Genomic DNA, 21,414 nt, shown 5'->3' with positions numbered 1-21,414 from the left:
CCTCCAAAATAGGGGTTTAAAGCTCTGGTAAGTGGATAAATTCCCTGACCCTTACCTTGGAGAGTGTCTTGCTCTTCCAAATGAAGATGATCCCCCAGGGTATGTAAGGTTTCCCCAAGAGACAGATTCTCAGGAGGGGAGGCAGAAGGCAAAGTTTCTTCTGAATCGGACTCCTCAAAGGAGACCAAAGAGAGATCCTCCTCCTCAAAGACTCAGACCTCCTGGTCAGAGACCTGCCTGGTCTCAGAACAATCAGTAATAACCCCTGGGATTGGATCTCTTTTCCTTTTTCCTGAGTTGTGTTTAGGGGGAGAATGTCTGCCCCTAACCCAGAAAAGCAAATCCTCTGCCAATTTAACAAAGTCCTGTTCATAGGCCTAAGGGTGGGAGCTGGTAGGGCTGGAATGGAAAGAAGATGGCTTTCCATTTTTTTTTTTAAAGGCTTTGGTATGTCAGGGGCATGGACGCCTGAAGACCTTGGAGCTGTAGTGGAAGTGCTGTGTTCGCCAGAAGCAGACAGTACAGTTGTGTACACTTACCATAACTGTAGATGTTGGAGTGTATTCACTGTTGCAGTCATTACATTTGGGTTATCTGCTTGGAAGTAGCCCTCAGTCGGCCTGATTAACAAAGTCTTGGGTCCTGCGTCGGTTGCCGTCCCTTCTTCCATGACGTCAGGGGTATAAAACATGCAGCCGATACCATTACATCAGTTTTTCTTGTCCCAGATGTAAGGTGCCCCCCTAATGGGAAGCAATTAAATATAACGTACAATGATAAACCTCCAACAAAAAAGCAAATACGCCAGAAAGGCTTTTAAGCATAGTAAAGGAAAGTAGAGGTATAGCCAAAAGAAGTTAGGGGACTGCAGGGAGAGTAAACAGAACTGCAACAGTGAATAAGCTCGAACATCTACATTTACGGTAAGTGTACACAATTGTACTATGTTCTTCGTGTTTCACTGTTGCAGTCTTTACATTTGAGTAGATTCCCAAAGCTATAGTTGGGAGGAGGAATTTAGATAGCATTAGGACCAGCTATAAGGCCCTGCAAGACTGCAGTGGCAAAGCCAGCTCTGGATTTAGAGAAAATTGGCAAATGATAATGCTTGGTGAAAGTATGTACAGAACTCCAGGTAGCAACTTCTAGGATGTCCCCTGGGTAGGGACGCCTCTGAGAAAGGCTGTAGAATTAGATGCAGCCCTGGTGGAATGAGGTCTGATCCCCTAGGGGATAGGTTTTCCATGGTGCTTATAGCAGAAATGAATGCAATGGCCTATCCATTTAGAAATGGTTAGCTTTGAAATAAGCCTTCCCCTCAGCCCCTGCAGCAAATGCCACCAACAGTTCAGATTTCCTTTGAGTTTTAGTCCTGTCCAAGTAGAATCTAAGTTGTCTAAGCACATCTAAGGAATGTAGTATCCGTTCCCCTTTGTTCTGTGGATTGGGAAAGAAGGTTGGCAAATGAATGGACTGATTAAGAGCCACACTGGATACTACCTTGGGCATGAAGGATGGACTGGTTCTGAGGGACACCCTGCCCGCATGAAAGATGATGAAAGGCTCCACTGCCATAAGGGCCTGTAATTCAGATACCCTACTAGCTGAAGTGATTGCTAAAAGGAAAGCTGTTTTCCAAAAAAGAAATTTTAAATCTGCAGTTGCTGCTGGCTCGAAAGGAGGTAAAGTAAGTTTCTCCAATGCAAAGTTAAGGTCCCAGGCTGGGGTTGGAGGCTCTCCTGGGTGGTCTCAAAATTTTGACCCCTCCGAGGAACTGCTTGAGCAGTGGTTGAGAGAAGAGGGGAGGTTCTGTGTTATAATGAGCTAAAATGGCTGAGGCGTGGATTTTAATGGAGGAAAAAGACAGGCCCTTGTGAAGCATCTCAGTTAAGTACTGTAAAATCTGAGGTAAATTGGGTGCTGCTGTGCTCATTCCTTGAGACTGGTTACAGGCACTGAATCTTTTCCATTTTTCAGCATAAGATTTTCTAGTACTAGGCCTCCTTGCCTCTAAAATGATATCCATCACAGGTTTACTGAGGGATGGTAAAGGAGAGATTATGTAATTAGCCAGGCTGCAAGGTTCAGTGTTAGAAGCTGAGGGTGCAGAATCTGGTGCTCCGGCTGAGACAACAGGGAAGGAGTCTCATGCAGGAGCCATGGGGATAACAGTGACACACTGTGCAGGCGGGGGTTCCAGTGTTGGCGCAGCCAGTATGGAGCAATCAAAATCATCCTTGGTTTGTCCCGTTTCATTTTTAGCAGTACTTTGGAGAGCAGAGGCAGTGGGGGGAAGGCCAAGACTCGCAGGTTTTTCCAGATGAAGGACAGAGCATCCACTTTCCAGACTTGTTTGTGGGGAGTCCTCCTGCAAAATTTGCCCACTGGCAGTTCTGGGGAGAGGCAAATAGGTCTATATCTGAGCTCCCCCATTTGCTTGTCAACATGTTGAAAATCCTTTGTTCCAGTTTCCACTCGTGTGGGTCTATGAGATTTCTGCTAAGTCCGTCTGCCAGTATATTTAATTTTCCTGGCAGGAATTGAGCTTGTAGGTGCACCTGGTAGCTCAAGGATGTGTTCCACAATGCCATGGCTAGTCTGTAGAGGGGGTAAGAATGTGTATCCCCCTGCTTATGTACCACATAACAGTGGTGGTTGTCCGTCTTTACCATTAGTTGTCCTGGAAGCATGTAGTCTTTGAAGGCTGTCAGAGCATTCTGTACAGCTAGCATTTCTTTTTGATTGATATGCAGGTGCATTTGACTTGGGTTGCATTTGCCCTGAATGCACTTTCCTGCCAGGTGAGCCCCCCCATGCATAGTCTGATGCGTCTGTTGTTAGGGTGTGGGTAGCAGGGGGTGGTGTGAAAGGTAGTCCCTTGTTTTGGTGGCAGGCCTCTGTCCAACAAAGGAACTCTAGGCGTAGGCGAGGTATGACAGGAATCATTGCTTCTAGATCCTGAGAATGTGGAGACCATTAGGCTTTTTAGATACCACTGTAGTTTCCTCATATGCAGTCTTGCACATGGAATTAGAAGAAAGCAGGAGGCCATGAACCCCAAGGCTTGCAGTATTTGTCTTGCAGATAGCAGGGTTTTTGTGGCCACTTGTTTGAAGTAGGTTGTCAAATGAATTTGTTTATCTGGCATGAGGTAAGCCATCCGGGAAGCTGTATACAAGCTTGCTCCGAGGAATATAACTTGTTGAGAGGGTACCAGGTGTGACTTATTTTCGTTTATGGTGTAACCCAGAAAAGTTAGAACCCTTTGTACAAAGGCCAGTTGATTCAAAAGTATGTCCTGGCTTACTGTCTGAATTAGACAATCATCCAGATATGGGTACATCTGAATATTTCTTTCCCTGCAAAATGCAATAACTGGAGCTAGGCACTTTGCGAATACCCTGGGCGCAGTAGATAAGCCAAAGAGCAGTGCAGAGAACTGATAGTGCGTGTAGCCTGCTTTGAAGCGTAGGTATCTTCTGCAAGATTCCCTGATTGGGATGTGCAGGTATGCTTCTTTTAAATCTAGAGTAGCCAACCAGGCATCTTTGCCTAGCATAGGAAGTAACTGGTGAAGTCATCACCTTGAATTTTGGAATCTCCAAAATGGTGTTTAGAGTAGAAGTCCAGGATAGGACGCCATGAATTGTCTTTTCTGGGTACCAGGAAAAGTCTCTAGTAGAAACCTTGTCCCTTTTCCTCTTCTGGTACCAGTTGAATAGCCCCCATGCTTAAGAGAAACAGTACTTGTTTTTGGGCCTCTGCCCACTAATTTGGGGATAGGTCTGGCCACCCGCTTGGTGTTGGCAATGTGTGGAAGTGAAATCTGTATCCCTGGGACACTATTTAAAACCCATTTGTCCTGGGTAAGGAGTTCCCAACTCTTTGCATGAACAGCAATCTTTCCCCCCAAAGGGGCAGTCAGTTGACAAGTCCTTGGAAATTTTAAAAGGAAGTCATTGAGACAGTTTACCATAGGAGGGAGTCTTATTACTCCCAGATTTGGAAGTGGAGGCCCCCCACTGCTTAGTCCTGTGTGTCCCCTGGAACTGAAACCTGGGGGTTTTGCAGTGTCTGGGTTTGGCTTGAGAAGATCTGGAAGGGCCTGGAAAAGACCAATTCTTAGAGGGCCAGTGCCTACTAAATCTAGGAGGCTGAACTTGTAAGAAATCTTTCAACAGTTTGCATAGATTTAGCTTTATCTTACATCTTTTAAGAACTTCCTCAGCCTTGTTGCCAAACAGGCGGTCCTGATTTAAGGAAGCATCCAACAATTTAGCTTTAACATGATCAGGCAAAGATTGCTCCTTAAGCCAAGCATGCCTTCTGAGCACAGACCCAGTAACAGCAGCCCTGCAAGAGGCCTCTAATGAATCAAAACCACATTGCAAAGTATGTTTTCCAACTTGTTCAGCAGAATGCATTAAATCATGTAATTCTTTATTTTCCACACAGTCAGGAATCATTTTCTGTTTAAGCAGTCCAATAACATGTTGTTGATACTTTTAACATATGAAACTGGCATTTTAAATCCCTACTGGCCAAGATTGCAGAAGAGTAAACCTTCTTACCCCATCTATCCAGCGCCCTGGAGTCTCTATCAGAAGGGGTAGGATTTTTAGCAGCAGAAGTCTTACTGCCCTTGGGCCCCTGTGAAATAGTCTCTGGATCTGCAATAGGATTTTTAAAAAGGAACTTGTGGGACTCAGGGACCCTGTAGTATCAGTCAGGTTTTCTGGGAGCAGGAGGCAAGGAATCAGGGGCCAAACTAGATTCCGAAAAAGCAATATCTAGTACAGGAGGAATAGCTAAAGACCTATGCTGAGGTAGGAGAAGGAAATCCCTAAGCCTCTTTTTTGAATCAGAAAACTTTTAGTTATGTACTTACCATAACTTCGGATGTATGGGATCCATCTCGCCTACATTCATAACTGATGGGCTCGGAGCCGATCCATCGGCTCCGACTCGGCCAACTAATACACTAGCACGAAGTCTCTCATTGGCTGGGCTACTACCTATCCCAGGATGCACTACACCTGCTTCCCCAGATCTTGTTTGTTCGCTTTCATACATCCATGCAAACACAGAAAAACTAGTAGTCACTACAACCAACTAAGGTTCTTCAAGAAAAGATCTCCAAATGGGACTACAGCTACTCTAAATCCGAATGGAAGGGGGAAGGAGGGTGGGTACTTATGAATGTAGGGATGGATCCCATACATCCGAAGTTATGGTAAGTACATAACTAAAAGATGTAATGGGATCCTATCTCGCCTACATTCATAACTGATGGGACAGCGTCCCTAGCACTTAAATCCCGGGTGGCTCATTGGAAAACACTCCTGAGAACTGTGGAACCAAAGGAAGCCCTGCCTCGAGAAACCACATCCAATTTGTAATGTGAAATGAAAGTGTGCGGAGAAGTCCAGGTTGCCGCAGCACAAATATCATCTATAGATAATTTGGAGTGAAAAGCTACAGAAGTAGCTATTGCCCTGGTAGAATGAGCCTTGACTGGAAAGGGAAGCTCTTTGTTAGCCTGTGAATAAATAAAAATGATACAATCTTTAATCCATTTAGCTATGGAGGTTTTTGCTACTGGTTGACCCAATTTGTTCATTGCAAAGGAAACAAACAATTGATTTGATTTCCGCGTATGAGCAGTTCTATTCAAGTAAAAACGCAGTTGTCTATGGACGTCCAATTGATGCAAGATATATTCTGCGTTATTAGAGAACTCTGGGAAAAACACAGGGAGCTCTATAGTTTGTTGAATATAGAAGGAAGAGGCTACCTTTGGTAAAAAGGAGGGGTTTAATTTCAAGGAAACTCTATGCTTGTGAAAAATCAAATAGGGAGGATCAGAACAAAGAGCTTGAAGTTCTGAAACCCGCCTGGCGGAAGTTATGGCCACTAAAAAGGCCGTTTTCCAGGACAGAAATTTTAAATCGCAGGTAGCAGCTGGTTCAAAAGGACGGGCAGTTAGGGCAGCAAGAACCATATTCAAGTCCCAAGGGGGGACAGGGTGAAAGGAGCCATGCTCCTTTAAGGAAAGCCTTACAAAGTTTGTGAGACATCAATGAAGGTTCAAAGGAAGCATGAAAATTAGAGATAGCCGCTAGCTGAACTTTAATGGTAGAAACTGAAGAGCCCAACTGAAAAAGGGAGGCCAGGAAATTCAGAACCTCCGATACTGGTGCAGTAAGGGGGTCTATACCCGTTCCTGAGCCCAGAAGGCGAACCTTTTCCATTTGCTGGAATAAAGTTTGACAGTGGAAGGTTTATGAGAAGAAGACAATATGTGGATCACGTCCGGAGAAAGAGAATTGTCTCGGACTAAGGATGGAAGTGGAGTAACCATGCCGCCAACTTCAAAGACCTGAGAGACGGGTGAAGCCGTCCTGACTGATGAGTCAACAGGTCTGGCACCGGGTCCAGAAACCATGGACCCTCTACCGCATGCCTCTGTAGGAAAGGGAACCAAACTTGACGAGGCCAGTGCGGGGCAATCAAATTCATCTCGCTCTCCAGGTAAATGGCCTTCTGTATTACCCTCGGTAGGAGGGGAAACGGAGGGAAGGCGTAAAGAAGACCGGGGGGCCAAATGTGGGTCAGAGCGTCCCTGGGAATCTGTCCCTGGGAGGAGAACAGCGTGAAGAACTCTCTGCATTTCGCATTGTGAGGGCTGGCAAACAGATCGCAGTAAGGGAGACCCCATTTGTCGAAGATTTTCGCAGCTACTCTCTGGTTGAGGGACCACTCGTGGGGTAAAAGAATGGTTCTGCTTAATCTGTTCGCAATCACATTGGATTTCCCCGGTATGTGCGTTGCCATTAGAAAGTGGTTGGTAGCTACCGCCCAGTGCCAAAGTCTCATGGCTTCTCTGCACAGTGGGTAAGACCTGGTTCCACCTTGCTTGTTTACATACCAAACCACCGACATGTTGTCGGATAGGATAGCAATCGGACCTTGCGGAAGAGCGTGATGGAGAGCTTGAAGTACCAAGAGTACCGCTCTCATCTCCAGGATATTGATATGCAAATGCGTTTCCTGGATTTGCCATGTGCCTTGGACCGACCTGTCCAGGTAATGACCCCCCCACCCTACCTGGGAGGCGTCCGTAGTCACAGTGGCAACGAGACGTTGAGGAATAAAGGGTTGCCCTTGGTCGACATTGGATTGGAGAAGCCACCAACGCAGATCCCGACGGCAACTCTCCGTGATCATGACTAAATGATTCAAGGGAAGTTCCTGATAGGACCATTGAACCGACAGAAGCCATTGTAATATTCACATGTGAAGTCTGACTAAAGGGACTAAGAGTATGGTTGACGCCATCGAACCCAACAGTTGTAGAATCCAATGGGCCGGGGCTCTTAATAGGGGAAAACAGGATTTGACTTGATTTTGTAGAACCTGAATTCTTGCTGCCGGTAAAAAAGTGCGCATTCTTTTTGTGTCTAAGTCTGCGCCTATAAAAGTAATACGCTGAGATGGCTGTAGTACAGATTTTTGCCAATTGAACGTAATCCCCAAGAAACGGCCCAAGGTGAACGTGGCGTTGAGCACCTGGAATAGTAGATGCTTGGAGGTGGCAGTAAGGAGCCAGTCGTCTAGGTATGGAAACACTTGGAATCCCAGACTCCTCAGGTGAGCAGTCACCACTGCCAGACACTTGGTGAACACCCTGGGGGCTGTGGTGAGACCAAAGGGCAGTGCTCGGAATTGGAAATGACTGACTCCGAGGCGGAAGCGTAAATGTCTCCTGGACTCTTGAGCTATCGGAATGTGATAGTAAGCGTCCTGGAGATCTATGGAGCACATCCATGCATCTTTCTCCAGCAAAGGAAGAATAGATTGAAGGGTGACCATTCGGAATTTGGACTTTTGCACAAAACGATTCAATGAACTGAGGTCCAAAATGGGCCTGAAGTCCCCTGTCTTTTTTGGTACCAAAAATAATCTTGAGTAAGTTCCTGATCCGATCTGGTCGGTGGGGACAGGCTGGATGTCTCCTTTTTCTAGCAGCTTTGAAACCTCTATTGCTGCCTGATCCCGCTGACTGGGTGGTACGTCCGGGATTTCCCTTAAGGAAAGAGGGGGTTTTTGTTGAAGGGGATATATCCTCCGGTAATAATGTGAAGCACCCACTGATCGCTTGTTATGGATTTCCAAGCTTGTGGGTGCGCCGCAAAACGACCCCCGACTGGCTCTGGAGTTGCACAGTCGGGCAACAACTCAGGGACGCTGGTTGTATGAAGAACCACGAAAGGAGTCGCGGTCTCCAGAGTTACGGGGGCCACTGCCACCTCTGGGGCGGCGTCTTCCAGAATCCCCCCCCCCCCCTGCCTCTGGAGGGGGAATCACTGGGTGGAGTAGGGAAGGACTTCTGAGATTTTCTGAACCACATTTTCCCTCCTCTCTGAGCCTTGGGGTAAGGCCTAGAAGGAGCGGAAAAACGGGCCCCAACGGCAGTCAGAGTCTTGCCCTCTTGCTCGCACCGAGTTAGTGTGTCCTTCACCTTGGGTCCAAACAAAGATGACCCATCAAAGGGGGCGAAGGAAGACTTGAAGGCCTCCGCGAATGGACACAAGCGTAACCAGGCGTGTCTCCTGAGGGCAACGCCTGTTCCCACTGCTCCACTCGCCCCTTTGGCCGCATACGAAATGAGCCTCATGGACGAGTTAATGATGGATAACAGGGTAGTCATCTGGGCGCCAACAGTCGGGGCCAACGCCTCAAGTAGATTACCAGTGAGGGAGTCATTTAGCTCTTTAAGGAGGTCCCTTTGCAGCCTAGTAAAATGACATAAATAATTCAGCGACCGTAGGGTAAAAGCCGCTGAAGACAGGGTACGCCTGCACCTATCCATGCTCCTGGAATCCTTATTAGGAGGATGGACAGACGTTGAAGCCTCTGCCACGTCCTGCTGTGTGGCAGAAGCCACCACCATAGCATCTACAGGCACACCCTTCGTCAGAAATTCCTTCTGGGGGGGGGGGCTGACAGAAACTTATTGGGTCTCGCAGGCACCGGTTCCACAGAATCAGGGTGTTCCCACGCCCTTCGAGAAGCCAAATCAAGGAGTTCATCGAAGGGCGGTGACACCCAGGAGGCGGAAGGCTGGGCCCCAAAGGCCTTGAGGAAGACTGACTCCTCAGCTGAAGGGGTTTTGGCCTGTCAATCACCTCTCTGTCTCAGAATCTCCAAGATATCTGAGAAAGAGATATCATCAGAAGATGATTTGGGGGACCCTTCTGCGTCATCGAGGTCAGTATCCGATGTAACAGACTCATCTTGGGAGTCTACGTGCTTCCTCTTGCACAATTTCATCCGTGGGGGTTCGTCCGAAGCAGTTTCGGACGGACCTCCCGGAAGAAGGAACCCGATGGGGGTATCCTCAGGCCCTGGGCCCCGCTGCCGGGGGACTGCAACACAACAGAAGCACCAGTCTCCAAGTCTAGGGACGGTGAGGTAGAAGCCTGCTGAACCGGCAAAGGCATGGCCAGCGCTCCTCATGGCCTCAAAGGCGGACCTCCAGACTCCATGGAGGTCACTGGTCTAGAGGCCACGATGGCACTGGGAATTCCAGCAGCCGATGCTCGAGGGAAGACTAGGCACCAAGCACCCAATCCCAAAGTGTTCCCTCGAGCCCGGCTGAAGAAGTCGAGTACCAAACCCTGAACCGGAGGACAGGGTAGGAAGCACAGTCGGAACAGACAGACCTCAAGGGGTCTTGGCTCCGACCGTATGGCTCGCTTTGCTCCACCACCACCGACTCCAACGGCTCCGAGGAGGTTGGAGGAGGAATCGAATGTGTTGGGGGATCGGCTCGAAGCCAACTGGGCTGGAGCAGAGACCATTTTAGCAAAAACTGGAGACTGGAAAAGCCTCTGTATCATCCTATCCAGATCCTGATCAGACAGTCTCTAAGATTTAGAGGAGGTAGACCGACGAGAAGACTTTCCTCTCGGCTCCGAGAGAGTAGGGGACCGGCTCCGAAAAGGCTCCAACACTATCGGCGCCGGTTCCACCACAGCATGGACCACAATCGGCGCCGAAGGAGCTTTCTTCGGAGCCGAGGGGGAAGAGTCTGAGCTGCACACCTCCAACGGCTCCGAAGCCATTGGAACCGATGGAGGTGATTCACCTCTCGATACTCCAACCTGCGGCTCCGAAACTAATGGAGCCGAGGAAAGAGGTATCGAGGCAGACCCTTCGACCCTTGGCCCCGAAGTCAGTGGAGCCAAGGAAGAAGTAGTCAATTTTTGCTTTTTAGTAGTCTGTTCCGACGGACTTGTCGGAGCCGACGATCTTTTCTTTTTGGGAGCAACAGGAGGATCTAAGGCTTCCTCAAAGGAGGGTTTAATAAGCCCTTCAGTATCAGTTTGTTTTTGCGTTCTTGAAGAACCCTAGAGGAGAAAGCATGACAGACACTACATGTCTCCTGTAGATGTTTCGGCCCCAAACAATAAACGCAAATTGAATGGCTGTCTGTGATGGACATTTTGTAATTGCACCGAGTGCATTTCTTAAAGCCTGACTTCTGCTCTTTTGACATAATACAGGCCCTCGTACAAGCAATAAAAATATATTAACAAGGTTTGCGCCAACTGAAGAGCGCGAGACACAAGGCACGAGTACTGAGAGGAAAAATTACCTCAGACAAGAACACAGTGAACAGACGCAGAACAAAACAAGTTCAGCGGCCCAAAGCCCTCTAATTTAAACGGGCTTAGTCCGAAAAAAAAAAAACAATTAACAACAATAACACCACTTAAAACAGCACTCAAAGGTAGGGCAAAGGCCCTCTAACTTAAACGGGCCTTGCCCGACTGCAAAAATAAAGTACCAGAAATCACTTCACACACGCAACTGAAGATATAACAAATTTACAAAGAATAGCTGTTAAAACAGCTGTTTTATTAATATATAGAAAAAACCCAAGGTCAAAGACCAGTAAAGGTAAAAAAAAAGGACCACTTAGCTCCAGCCAAGTCAAGACCACGTCCAGCTTGTAAAGTGGCAAACGAGATCTGGGGAAGCAGGTGTAGTGCATCCTGGGATAGGTAGTAGCCCAGCCAATGAGAGACTTCGTGCTAGTGTATTAGTTGGCCGAGTCGGAGCCGATGGATCGGCTCCGAGCCCATCAGTTATGAATGTAGGCGAGATAGGATCCCATTACATCGTCTGGCTTTCCCAGTGGAAACACTCCCTTAGAGTATGTAAGTTTTCCCCAAAAGAAAAATCCTCAGGAGGGGAAGCAGAGGGAATGGAGTCACCTGCATCAGAATCTTCATAAGTAGATAAGGGCAAATCCAGATCATCAGAAGAATCAGAAAAAACATAATCCTGATCAGGAGATTCATAATCAACTTCAATCCTAGGCTTCTTAGAAGGGGGGGGGGTTACCCCTGATTAGAGTTATAAGATCTTCAGCCATTCTTATTTGTTTTTTAGGCATAAAGGCCTGAGCATGTGGTCTGGGCGTTGTTTTCTTAGGCATGGTTCGACATTTAGGCCCAAGTAAAAAAAGGAGGCGTTGGTTTAATATGCAAGTCCGTAGGCCTGAATACACCCTCAGAAGCCACTGCCAGCACAGCGGTTCCGGACCCATCCAAGGTAGAGACCTCCGCGGGTTCCATAGTTGAAGCATCTTGCGGCATACTGGACTCCGAATGAGTCTCAGTAGAGGCCTGCGAATCAGAAGTAGCGAGTATCAGGAGCTGGGAAAGCGCTTCACTGAGTACCGGCGAACTGGCTTAGGAGAAGCGCGTTCGGCAGTTTTGGACCTCGGCGGCCAGTCTGTGTTTTTTCGGAATCCCGGTAGTCGGATGACTGACATTTCTGGATAATTAAAGTGAGAACCGAAATATTTAGAGGTGAAAATATACAGACGACGGATAGTGCACTAATTAAATAAAGCACAAAACCGACAGCAAGGTAAGTCGTGGTCAGAGCCTAGGCAAGGAATACAGTACGAATGAAAATCTTTTATGAGTTATTTGCTTTCCACAAGTAACGCAATTATTAACTTTTACTGATATTGGTAAGGAGCAAGAAAAAGTTTCCCCAACGGGGTACTTAAGCTTTAGTTGAAAACTTTGGTTCTGAAACTCGTAAACGAAAATTTCAGGAATCGGCCGACCAGCACTTGTGAACTGCTTCTGCTTCGGGCCCCGCACGGTAAGAAAGACTGATGTAATGGCGTCGGCTGCATGTTTTATACCCCTGATGACCTGACGCCATGGAAGAAGGGCAGCAACCGACGCAGGACCCAAGACTTTGTTAAACAGACTGACTGAGGGCTACGTGCAAGCAGAAAACCCAAATGTAATGACTGCAACAGTGAAACACCAAGAACATCTACAACGTGGTCTCGGACCCAACCAAAGAACATCGAACAACGACTGGTGAACACAAAGGGCCCAACTGCATATCAGACCCCGAAAGGGTCTCGATAGAGGCCTTCTCTACCACCTCGGGTGTGGGAAGGGGTTGTGAAGGTGCCTCACAGGCTTCTGCAATAACCAGTCTTGAAGGCTAGAAAATGGAGAATGGGTGTCTTCAGTACACGAGCTTGGGACATTTGCACTTTGGAACATCGATGTCGGGACAAACAGATGCCATACCAAGCAAAGTACAGTTTTGTACCTACCATAAATGTAGATGTTCGAGTGTATACACTGTTGCAGTCATTACACTTGGGTTATCCTGCCGTCAGGCGGTTCCCCAGTCAGCCTGAGTTCCAAAGTCTTGGTCCGGCATCGGTTGCTGTCATCTCCTCCCTGACGTCAGTGCGACAGGGGTATACAAGATGCAGCAGATGCCATTTTCTTCAGTTTTTCTTGCCCCAGATGTCAGGTGCCTCTAAATAGGTAGGCAATTCCAATTGCTAACAAAACATGCATAAGAAAAGCAAAAAAACAACTTACAGCTACCAGCAAATACTCCCCTTAGGTAGTAAGGGTAGAAGACATAGGTAGGTACCAGCCAGTAAGAGGGGAAGGAGGGGGGGGGGTAACCTGGACTGCAGCAGTGTACACACACGAACATCTACATTTATGGTAGGTACAAAACTGTACTATGTTCATCGTGTTACACTGCTGCAGTCATTATACTTGGGTAGAATCCCAAAGCTGAGGTAGGGTGGCTGGTTCCATAAGGCATTAGGGGTGGCTATAAGGCCCTGCAGCACTGCAGTGGCGAAGCCAGTTCTGGATTTAGAGTATAGAGGCAGATGGTAATGCTTGGTGAAGATATGTACAGAACTCCAAGTTGCTGCTTAAAAAATATCCTTGATAGGTACTCCCCTGAGGTAGGCAGTTGAAGTGGCTGTTGCCCTGGAGTGAGATCTAATGCTAGGTACAGGTTTCCCATGGTATGTGTAGCAGAAACGTATACAATGTCCTATCCATTTTGAAATGGTCTGTTTTGAAATGGCTTTTCCCTGTGCTCCTGCAGCATATGCTACCAATAATTGCTCAGATTTTCTGAAAGGTTTGGTTTTGTCCAAGTAGAAGTGTAACTGCCTCTGAATGTCCAAAGAGTGCACTAGTCTCTCCCCTTTACTCTGTGGTTTAGGATAAAAAGTTGGCAGGTGAAGAGTTTGGTTTAGAGTCATACTGGATACCACCTTTGGCATAAATGTAGGGTTAGTTCTTAAAGACACCCTGTCCTGGTGGAAAATGAGGAAAGGTTCCACTGCCATTAGTGCCTGTAATTCTGAAACTCTTCGTGCTGATGTTATTGCCAGGAGCAGAGCAGTTTTCCAAGAGATATATTTTAATTCTGCTGTGTTAGCTGGCTCAAAAGGAGGTAAAGTTAGTTTTTCCAAAACAAAGTTGAGGTCTCAAGTTGGAGTAGGTGCTCTATGGGGGCGGTCTTATGTTTTTAGCCCCTCTGAGGTACTGTTTTAACAGAGGAGTAGAGAAAATTGGTGGATCCGTGTTGTAATGAGCAGAGATGGCAGAGGCGTGGATCTTGATAGATGAGGAGAGACCTTTGTCCAGCATCTCAGTTAAGTACTGTAGTATCTGAGGAATGTTTGGGACAAGAGGGTCAAGGCTGTGAGCTTGGTTCCAGGCACAGAATCTCTTCCATTTATCCGAATAGGCTTTCCTGGTACTAGGCCTTCTGGCCTCCAGAATCACATCCATAACAGCTTTGGAGAGAGGCATTGCTTGCCTGACTAAGGAATCTTCCATGCAGCTAGGTTTAATGTCTTTAGCTGGCTGTGTAGTATTTGATTGTTGTGTTGAGTCAGCAGATGTGGGATATGAGGCAAAATCCAGGGTGGTTCTTGTGCTAAGCTCCTTAAGATTGGGTACCAGTGCTGGCGTGGCCAGTCTGGTGCAATCAGGATCATCTTTGGCTCTTCTTGCCTGGCTTTTATGAGTACCTTTGGCAGGAGAGGTACTGGTGGGAAAGCGTATACTTGTAGGTTCTCCCAGCTGAATGAGAGGGCATCCATTTTCCATGCTTGTGGATGGTAAGTCCTTGTGCAGAATTTTTGCAGCTGGCAGTTTATTGGGGATGCAAACAGATCTATGTCTGGGCGCCACCATTTCTGTGTTATCATTCTGAATATTTGTGGATTCAATTCCCATTCGTGGGGATCCATGATGTTTCTGCTTAAGTCGTCTGCCAGTGTGTTTTTCTCTCCTGGCAGGAATTGTGCTTGCAGATGAACTTGAAGGTTTATAGCTGTGTTCCACAAGGTCATGGCTTGTCTGCATAGGGGGTAGGAGTGAGTGCCCCCTTGCTTATGTGCCACATAACTGTGATGTTGTCTGTCTTTAGCAGTAGTTGTCCTGGATGCAGCAGGTCCTTGAAAGCTATAAGGGCATTTTGTATAGCTAGCATCTCTTTTTGACTGATGTGAAGATGCCTTTGTTCTGCAGGCCACGTGCCCTGAATACATTTGCCTGCCATGTGTGCTCCCCAGGCGTAATCCGATGCATCTGTTGTCAGTGTTTGCCTGGCTGTGGGTTGTGTAAAGGGCTGTCCCTTGTTGAGGTGACAAGCTTAAGCTCACCATTGAAACTCCTGTTGAAGGCAAGGGATTAGTGGTATAACTGTTTCCAAACTTTGACAGTGTTGAGACCATACATTCTTTAGGTACCATTGTAGTTTCCTCATATTGCAGTCTGGCATATGGAATTAGTAGTATACAGGATGCCATGTAACCCAAGTCCTGCAGAATTTTCCTTGCAGGGAGTTGGGTCTTAGTTGCCATCAATTGAAAGTATTGAGTCAGTTGTCCTTGCTTGTCTGTCGTGAGAAAAGCCATTTGGGCCGTTGTGTTCAAGCTGGCACCCAGGAATATAATCTCTTGTGAGGGCACTAGTTTTGAGTTCTTTTCGTTTACTGTGTACCCTAGGCAACTTAACTTTTTTACAAACGCCAGACGCTTTAGAAGAATGTCCTTCCTCTCTGCTTGAATCAAGCAGTCGTCCAGGTACGGATAAATTTTAATTCCTTTCTGTCTGCAAAATGCAATTAATGGTGCCAGGCACTTTGTGAAGACCCTGGGCGCAGTAGATAAGCCAAAGGGCAGTGCAGAGAATTGGTAGTGCATTGAACCAGCTATGAATCTGAGGTATCTTCTGCAGTTTTGTCTGATAGGGACATGCAGGTATGCCTCCTTGACGTCCAAAGTCACGAGCCAAGCTTTCTTGCCCAGCATTTGAAGCTGTTGCTGTAGTGTCAACATTTTGAATTTCGGAACATCCAGTTAAGTGTTTAGAGATGAAAGATCCAGAATGGGCCTCCAGGCTTTGAACTTTCTGGGTACCAGAAAGAGTCTCGAGCAAAATCCTTGTCCTTGCTCCTGTGATGGTACCTTTTCAATAGCTCTCATATCCATGAGTGCTGTAATTTGTTTTTGAGCCTCTTCCCATTGATTTGGTGTCAGATTTGGCAGTCCTTTTAACCTTGACTGAGTGTGAAAGTGGAACCCGTAACCTTGAAACCTTGAAATACAATGCTGAGAACCCATTTGTCTTTGGTGATCATTTGCCAATTGTGGTAGAAGAGTGCCAGTTTTCCTCCCAAGGGGGCTGCCAAGAGGGATTTGTTTGGCAGCTGTAGTGGGAAGTCATTGGAGCTGCTTTTTGTATGGTTGGGGTCCGTCTTCCCCTTCTTTCTGGCCTGATGCAACCCACTGTCGAGGCCTGTAAGGACCTTGTGTTTGACCTCTACCTCTTGGATGTCTGTATCTTCCCCTTTGAGGTCTGTCTGTAATTGGAAAGGACCAATTCTTAGTTGGCCAGTTTCTGCTAAATCTAGGTGGCTGAACCTGTAAGAAATCCTTCACCATTTGCATAGATTTTGCCTTATCCTCCATTTTCTTTAATACCTCTTCTGCCTTAACTCCAAACAACACATCCTGCTGCAAAGGTGCATCCAATAATTTTGCTTTAACATGATCTGGTAACGTATGTTCTTTTAACAAAGCATGTCTTCTAATGTCAGAGCCTGTAACTGCTGCTCTGCAGGAGGCCTCTAGAGAATCAAAACCACATTGCAAAGTATGCTTTCCCACTTGTTCAGCTGCATGCAGTAAATCCTGCATTTCTTTAAAATTAGGAGGATCTGATTCTGGAAGCATTTTTTGTTTTAACTGAAACAGTAAAAATTGCTGATATTTTAGCATGTGAAATTGGCAATTTAAGGCTCTCATTGCTAAAGTTGCAGACGTATATAGTTTCTTTCTCCATCTAATGCTCTGGAATCTCTGTCAGAGGAAACTGGATTCTTGGCTGATGAGGCCTTAACTCCTTTGGGTCCCTGAGAAATAGTTTCAGGGTCAGCTACAGGGCTTTTATACAGAAATTTATGTGAGTCAGGGACTCTGTAGTAGCTGTCAGGTTTAACAGGGGCTGGAGGTAAGGAATCAGGATTTAAGTTGGATTCAGTATGCACATCATCCACAATATCCAACACTGGTGGAATAGCAAGGGATCTGTGTTGAGGTAATAAAAGGAAGCCTCTGAGCCTTTTCTTGAATTCTGAGTAATCCTGGCCTTCCCAGTGGAAATGCTCCCTCATGGTATGTAGGGTTTCCCCACAGGAGTAGTCCTCAGGCGGTGAGGCTGATGGAACTGATAACTCAGCATCAGAATCCTCATAAGGGGGTTAAGAGTATCCTAGGTCCGAGGATGAATCAGAAGAGATGGACACCTGGTCGGAGGAGTCATAGTCTGCATCCTGTCTAGGCCTTTTATCAGGAGAGGGATCGGACCCCCTGATCAGAGTGATTAGGTCTTCAGCCATTTTGAGCATTTGTTTCTTAGGCATGGAGGCCTGTCCTGGAGAATGCTGTATTTGTTTCTTTGATTTTAAAGGAGGTTTAGACTTAGCTGAGGGTTTAATGCTTAACTGAATAGGTCTGAAGACACCCTCTGAAGCTGTGGGTTGCTCAGGTCAGTCTCGGTAGGCTGAATAACTTGTGCGTCTGAAGGCCCAGCCATCTCCACGTGGGAGTCAGAGGCGGCCTGAGGTTCTACAGAAGCGGTCGTCAGGGGCTGCGAAGGTGCCTCACTGAAAACGGGAGAACCGGCGACTGGCCTAGAAGAGGCTTAGTCAGTTTTGGGCCTCGGATGCCTATCCTTATCTTTGCGCTTTTTCTGTATTCCGGTCGTCGGAAGTTCCGACGGCATGGTATAATTAAATTTTCTACCAAAATAATGTCGGGCAAAATCAAACCGACATTTAATAGTGCACTTGTTAAACCTAGCACAAAACCGACAACCAGTGACATCGTGGTCAGGGCCTAGGCATGGGACACAAGAGGAATGGAAATCCTTATGAGGGTATTTGCTTCCCACAAGAAATACAGTTATTAACTTTTACTGACATCGGTCTGAGGCAAGAAAATGTTTCCCCAACGGGTTACTTAGCTTTGTAGAAGACTTTGGTTCCGGATTCGGAATGAAAATTTCAGGAGACTGCCGACCGGCCCTTGCGAACTGCTTTTGCTTCGGGCACCGCGCGGCAAGAAAGACTGAAGAAAATGGTGTCGGCTGCATCTTATATACCCCCTGTCGCACTGACGTCAGGGAGGAGGCAACAGCAACCGACGCCGGACCAAGACTTTGGAACTCAGGCCGACTGGGGAACAGCCTGACGACAAGATAACCCAAGTGTAATGACTGCAGCAGTGTAACATCTCCCTAATGAACCTAGCTAAAATGACTGCTCTGCACCAAATAGTTCTGGAATTGAAATGGGCAGAGAAACAGTTAGGGACAAAGGTCTTGGCCCAAAACAGGTTACGCAAAGGGAGTGCAGGTCTCGGGGTGGGATTTGACTTCCACAACAGATACACTTGTTAACTTTATCTAACATTAGACTGTAAAAGAAAATAATTCCCCTCCAGGGTACTTAGCTATTTGAAAATTTCACTGGGGCATGGACCGAATGACGCATATACTGGAATTCTGTTTCGGGTTTCAGCAGCAATAAGAAATCAAGTCATGTTGTCTACAGACTCCACCTACACCCAAGCATACTGACATCAAGAAAGGGCATCCGCAGGCCATAGGAAGACGAACATTTTTACTCTGTTCAGCAAAGGGCTTCCAAGGCAGGAAATCCCACAAGTCAGGACTGCAACAGTGACACACTAACAATATCTTTCCTTACTATAGGCAGCATACACAGCTTTCTTCATAAAATTTAAATCTTTCTGGAGAAACAAATTCATAAGTACCCATCTCACCTACTTAGATTTTATACTGGTTCCTTCATTATGCATACTGTTCACAATCGATTCATCCTGTTAAACAATGGTGATGCACCAGGCTAGCATACTTCTATCAAACATGATTACTCTAAAGTCTGGAAAAGTGCACAAATCAAAAAGCACATTCACCATCATCCATCTACTGCTACAGAATCACATCCAAATTACAGCAACCCTACGAAAAGCCACTGCCATCCATATGTCTCACTAGGCAAACAGCAATTAACGTAGTTTGGCAGGCACTTCAGTATCAGAAAAACACAGCATATAACTAGAGTCAATTTAGAATTTGGAGATAGAAAGGAAACCAGAACACCTGCATTAAAAACAACACAAAAAACCACAGATGGGGACGTGCAGAGTACACAGAAGCACCCAAGTAGTCAAAACAGCAGAACCTTTTGCTGTGAGGTGACAATGCTACTAATTCTGCCACTCTGCAGACATCAAGTATCACCACTGCCCCTATACTTTAAGAGGTTACACTTGCTCAAATACTTAATAAGCTCAAAAAATTAAGCTGGATATAAAACAAAATCAAGAAGCACAAAATTTAACTTTACAAGATGTTACTCTCCTGTCCTCTACAGTTTCAAAATGACTAGCTCTGAAATTCCCTTTTGAAAGTACTCAAATTACACTTCACCAGCAGTCTGCTCAATATATGCAGCACAACTGCATACTACTGCGGATAAAAAAACAGGCCAAGTCATTAGATAACGTACAGCAACAACCTAAAAGGAAAACCAGATATTCCCCAGTTTAGTGCTATTTAAAATGTCACAGTATATATTTTCCTAGGGGGGGCATGCCAAGATTACTGCAAAACTAGGCATTAAAACAGACAAAGGCTTAAACACAAGAGTTTGACAGATGCAATATCTAACTATATGGCTTTGCAATTAAAGTTAAACTGGCTGAACTGACAGGATAACACCTGAGCCCATTACGGAGAATACAGTCACGACCACAAGAAGTCGGTGGTAGTATAAATCATAATGGCATCAACATACTTTTACAGTGCTAAGATCCATGGGATGTTTAATAATGTCATGATAGTCGTGCAGTTCCAAAGCCTCAGCATCAACAGGCTTGTAAAACGGCCAAGCATAAGCTGCATGTTTCTTGGAGAGCATCTCTTTCAAGATGCTATCACAGTACTTGAGACTCTCCGTTAACTTGCACTTCTTCCCTGCATGCTGTGGAATCTCCCCATCTTCAAGGTCCTTTTTAGGTGGTTTAATTGGCCGTCCTCCACTCTCTCGTCTAGCAACAACTTTTGCTTGTTTTGTATCTAGAACAGGTGGAGGTGACTCACTTCGACTTGCTGTAATTGCAGATGTTGTGGGTGTAGTTGTATCTGCTTTTCGTTTCACTCCCTTTTTCTGAAACACACACAAAGGTGATGTCAATATTTAAGTTAAAATCTACAGTTATCAATCAACACTTCAACGTGCAGTTCGTATATATTTTCCATATACTTCCAGTTAATCTCAGCTAAAAGTAAACTGTTTAGTGACTCTCAACTGTGCAGGACATGGGAAGACTGTCTGATGCATGCTCTTGGGGTTAATTAACCCCAGAGGACATCACTTTACCTGTAATTAGTTTTAAATGTTATACTTCTACATGTACGTAGCTAACTAAAGAAATGGATTCAAGGAATAACTTCAGCAGATCTACATGTATAATATTTCTTCAGCTGCAGAAATTAATGTTAGCATCAGTTTTTCAGCTACCTTCCTTATCTGTCAGCAGACATTCTATCAGTGCTGAGTGCAAGACCCCATTCTCCTCTGTTCGTCCATTACCCAACTCCAACTTATAGACTTCTGGTCTTGAGACCTTAGCCTCCAACCCAATAAAGACAAGACACTCTTCAAACTTAACGCATCTCTCCAACAAGACGATAAGGCTTCAAGAAAGCACCAGGAGGGACAGTCAGGTGGTAAAATCCAATGCTCTACAAGCAAGAGATGCCACTAAAGAATAGTAATTATTATCAGTTATTCACTCAATTACTGTACATCTGGGTATTTGCTGCAAAGTTCAGGACTTAGGACCGAATAAAAAAATAGGAAGAGGCAAACAAAGAAAAGGTAAACCAGAACAACTTTTCTCAAAAAAGGCCACAGCATTTTCCTACCAAATAACGCTGATGCTCTTGAGTCCATGTCCAAATTTCTAAGCTTGGTAAATAAAAATAAATTAAAACCAATTCACAGCTGTAGAGATGCATTCCAAAGCTAAGCTACAGAGGAATGCAGTTATCAGCTGGATCTCTACCTTAGACAACACAATTCTAGTGCGCGGAGCACGGTAATTACCCTCTAATACAAGGAAAAAGACAACTCAGTTAAGCAGTATAGTACAGCAAGACTCAATCTTAAATTTTAAGCACCCCCTGCTTAAGTTAAGCTCAGGTCTAAAGCTACACTGTAAAACTTACCAGTACAGACCAGCAAATGAGAGCAGCAGAAGAGAAACCTGGTTCTGCCTGCTGTCTGTACTGATAAAGTTTCCCTTCCTCTTACAAACTTAGAAAACAGCTAGAGTAATAGGATGTGTTCATCTGCATTTTCTCTGAAGGATACAAACTCAAATATAGTGACTTCAACATGTGATATGTATGAAAACCACAGACTTTATGAAGAACAGACCAAACA

General features: G+C 45.8%; 1 protein-coding gene across 1 annotated transcript in view; it reads right to left on the bottom strand.

The window, feature by feature from the left end:
* LOC122788003 (bromodomain-containing protein 3-like) overlaps positions 1-21,414 on the bottom strand; it is a 1,216,914-nt gene that overhangs the window by 131,581 nt on the left and 1,063,919 nt on the right. Inside the window, exon 6 of the mRNA XM_044054929.1 lies at positions 19,762-20,133. Within this exon, the coding sequence (XP_043910864.1) occupies positions 19,762-20,133 (372 nt within the window). The remainder of the gene's footprint in view (positions 1-19,761; positions 20,134-21,414) is intronic.

The sequence above is a fragment of the Protopterus annectens genome, chromosome 13.part0 (genome assembly GCF_019279795.1).
Source record: "Protopterus annectens isolate FY-2018-M chromosome 13.part0, PAN1.0, whole genome shotgun sequence".
NCBI classification, from domain to species: Eukaryota; Metazoa; Chordata; order Ceratodontiformes; family Protopteridae; genus Protopterus; species Protopterus annectens.
The sequence above is the reverse complement of the archived record's forward strand: the minus strand, read 5'-3'. Positions and strand labels throughout refer to the sequence as shown.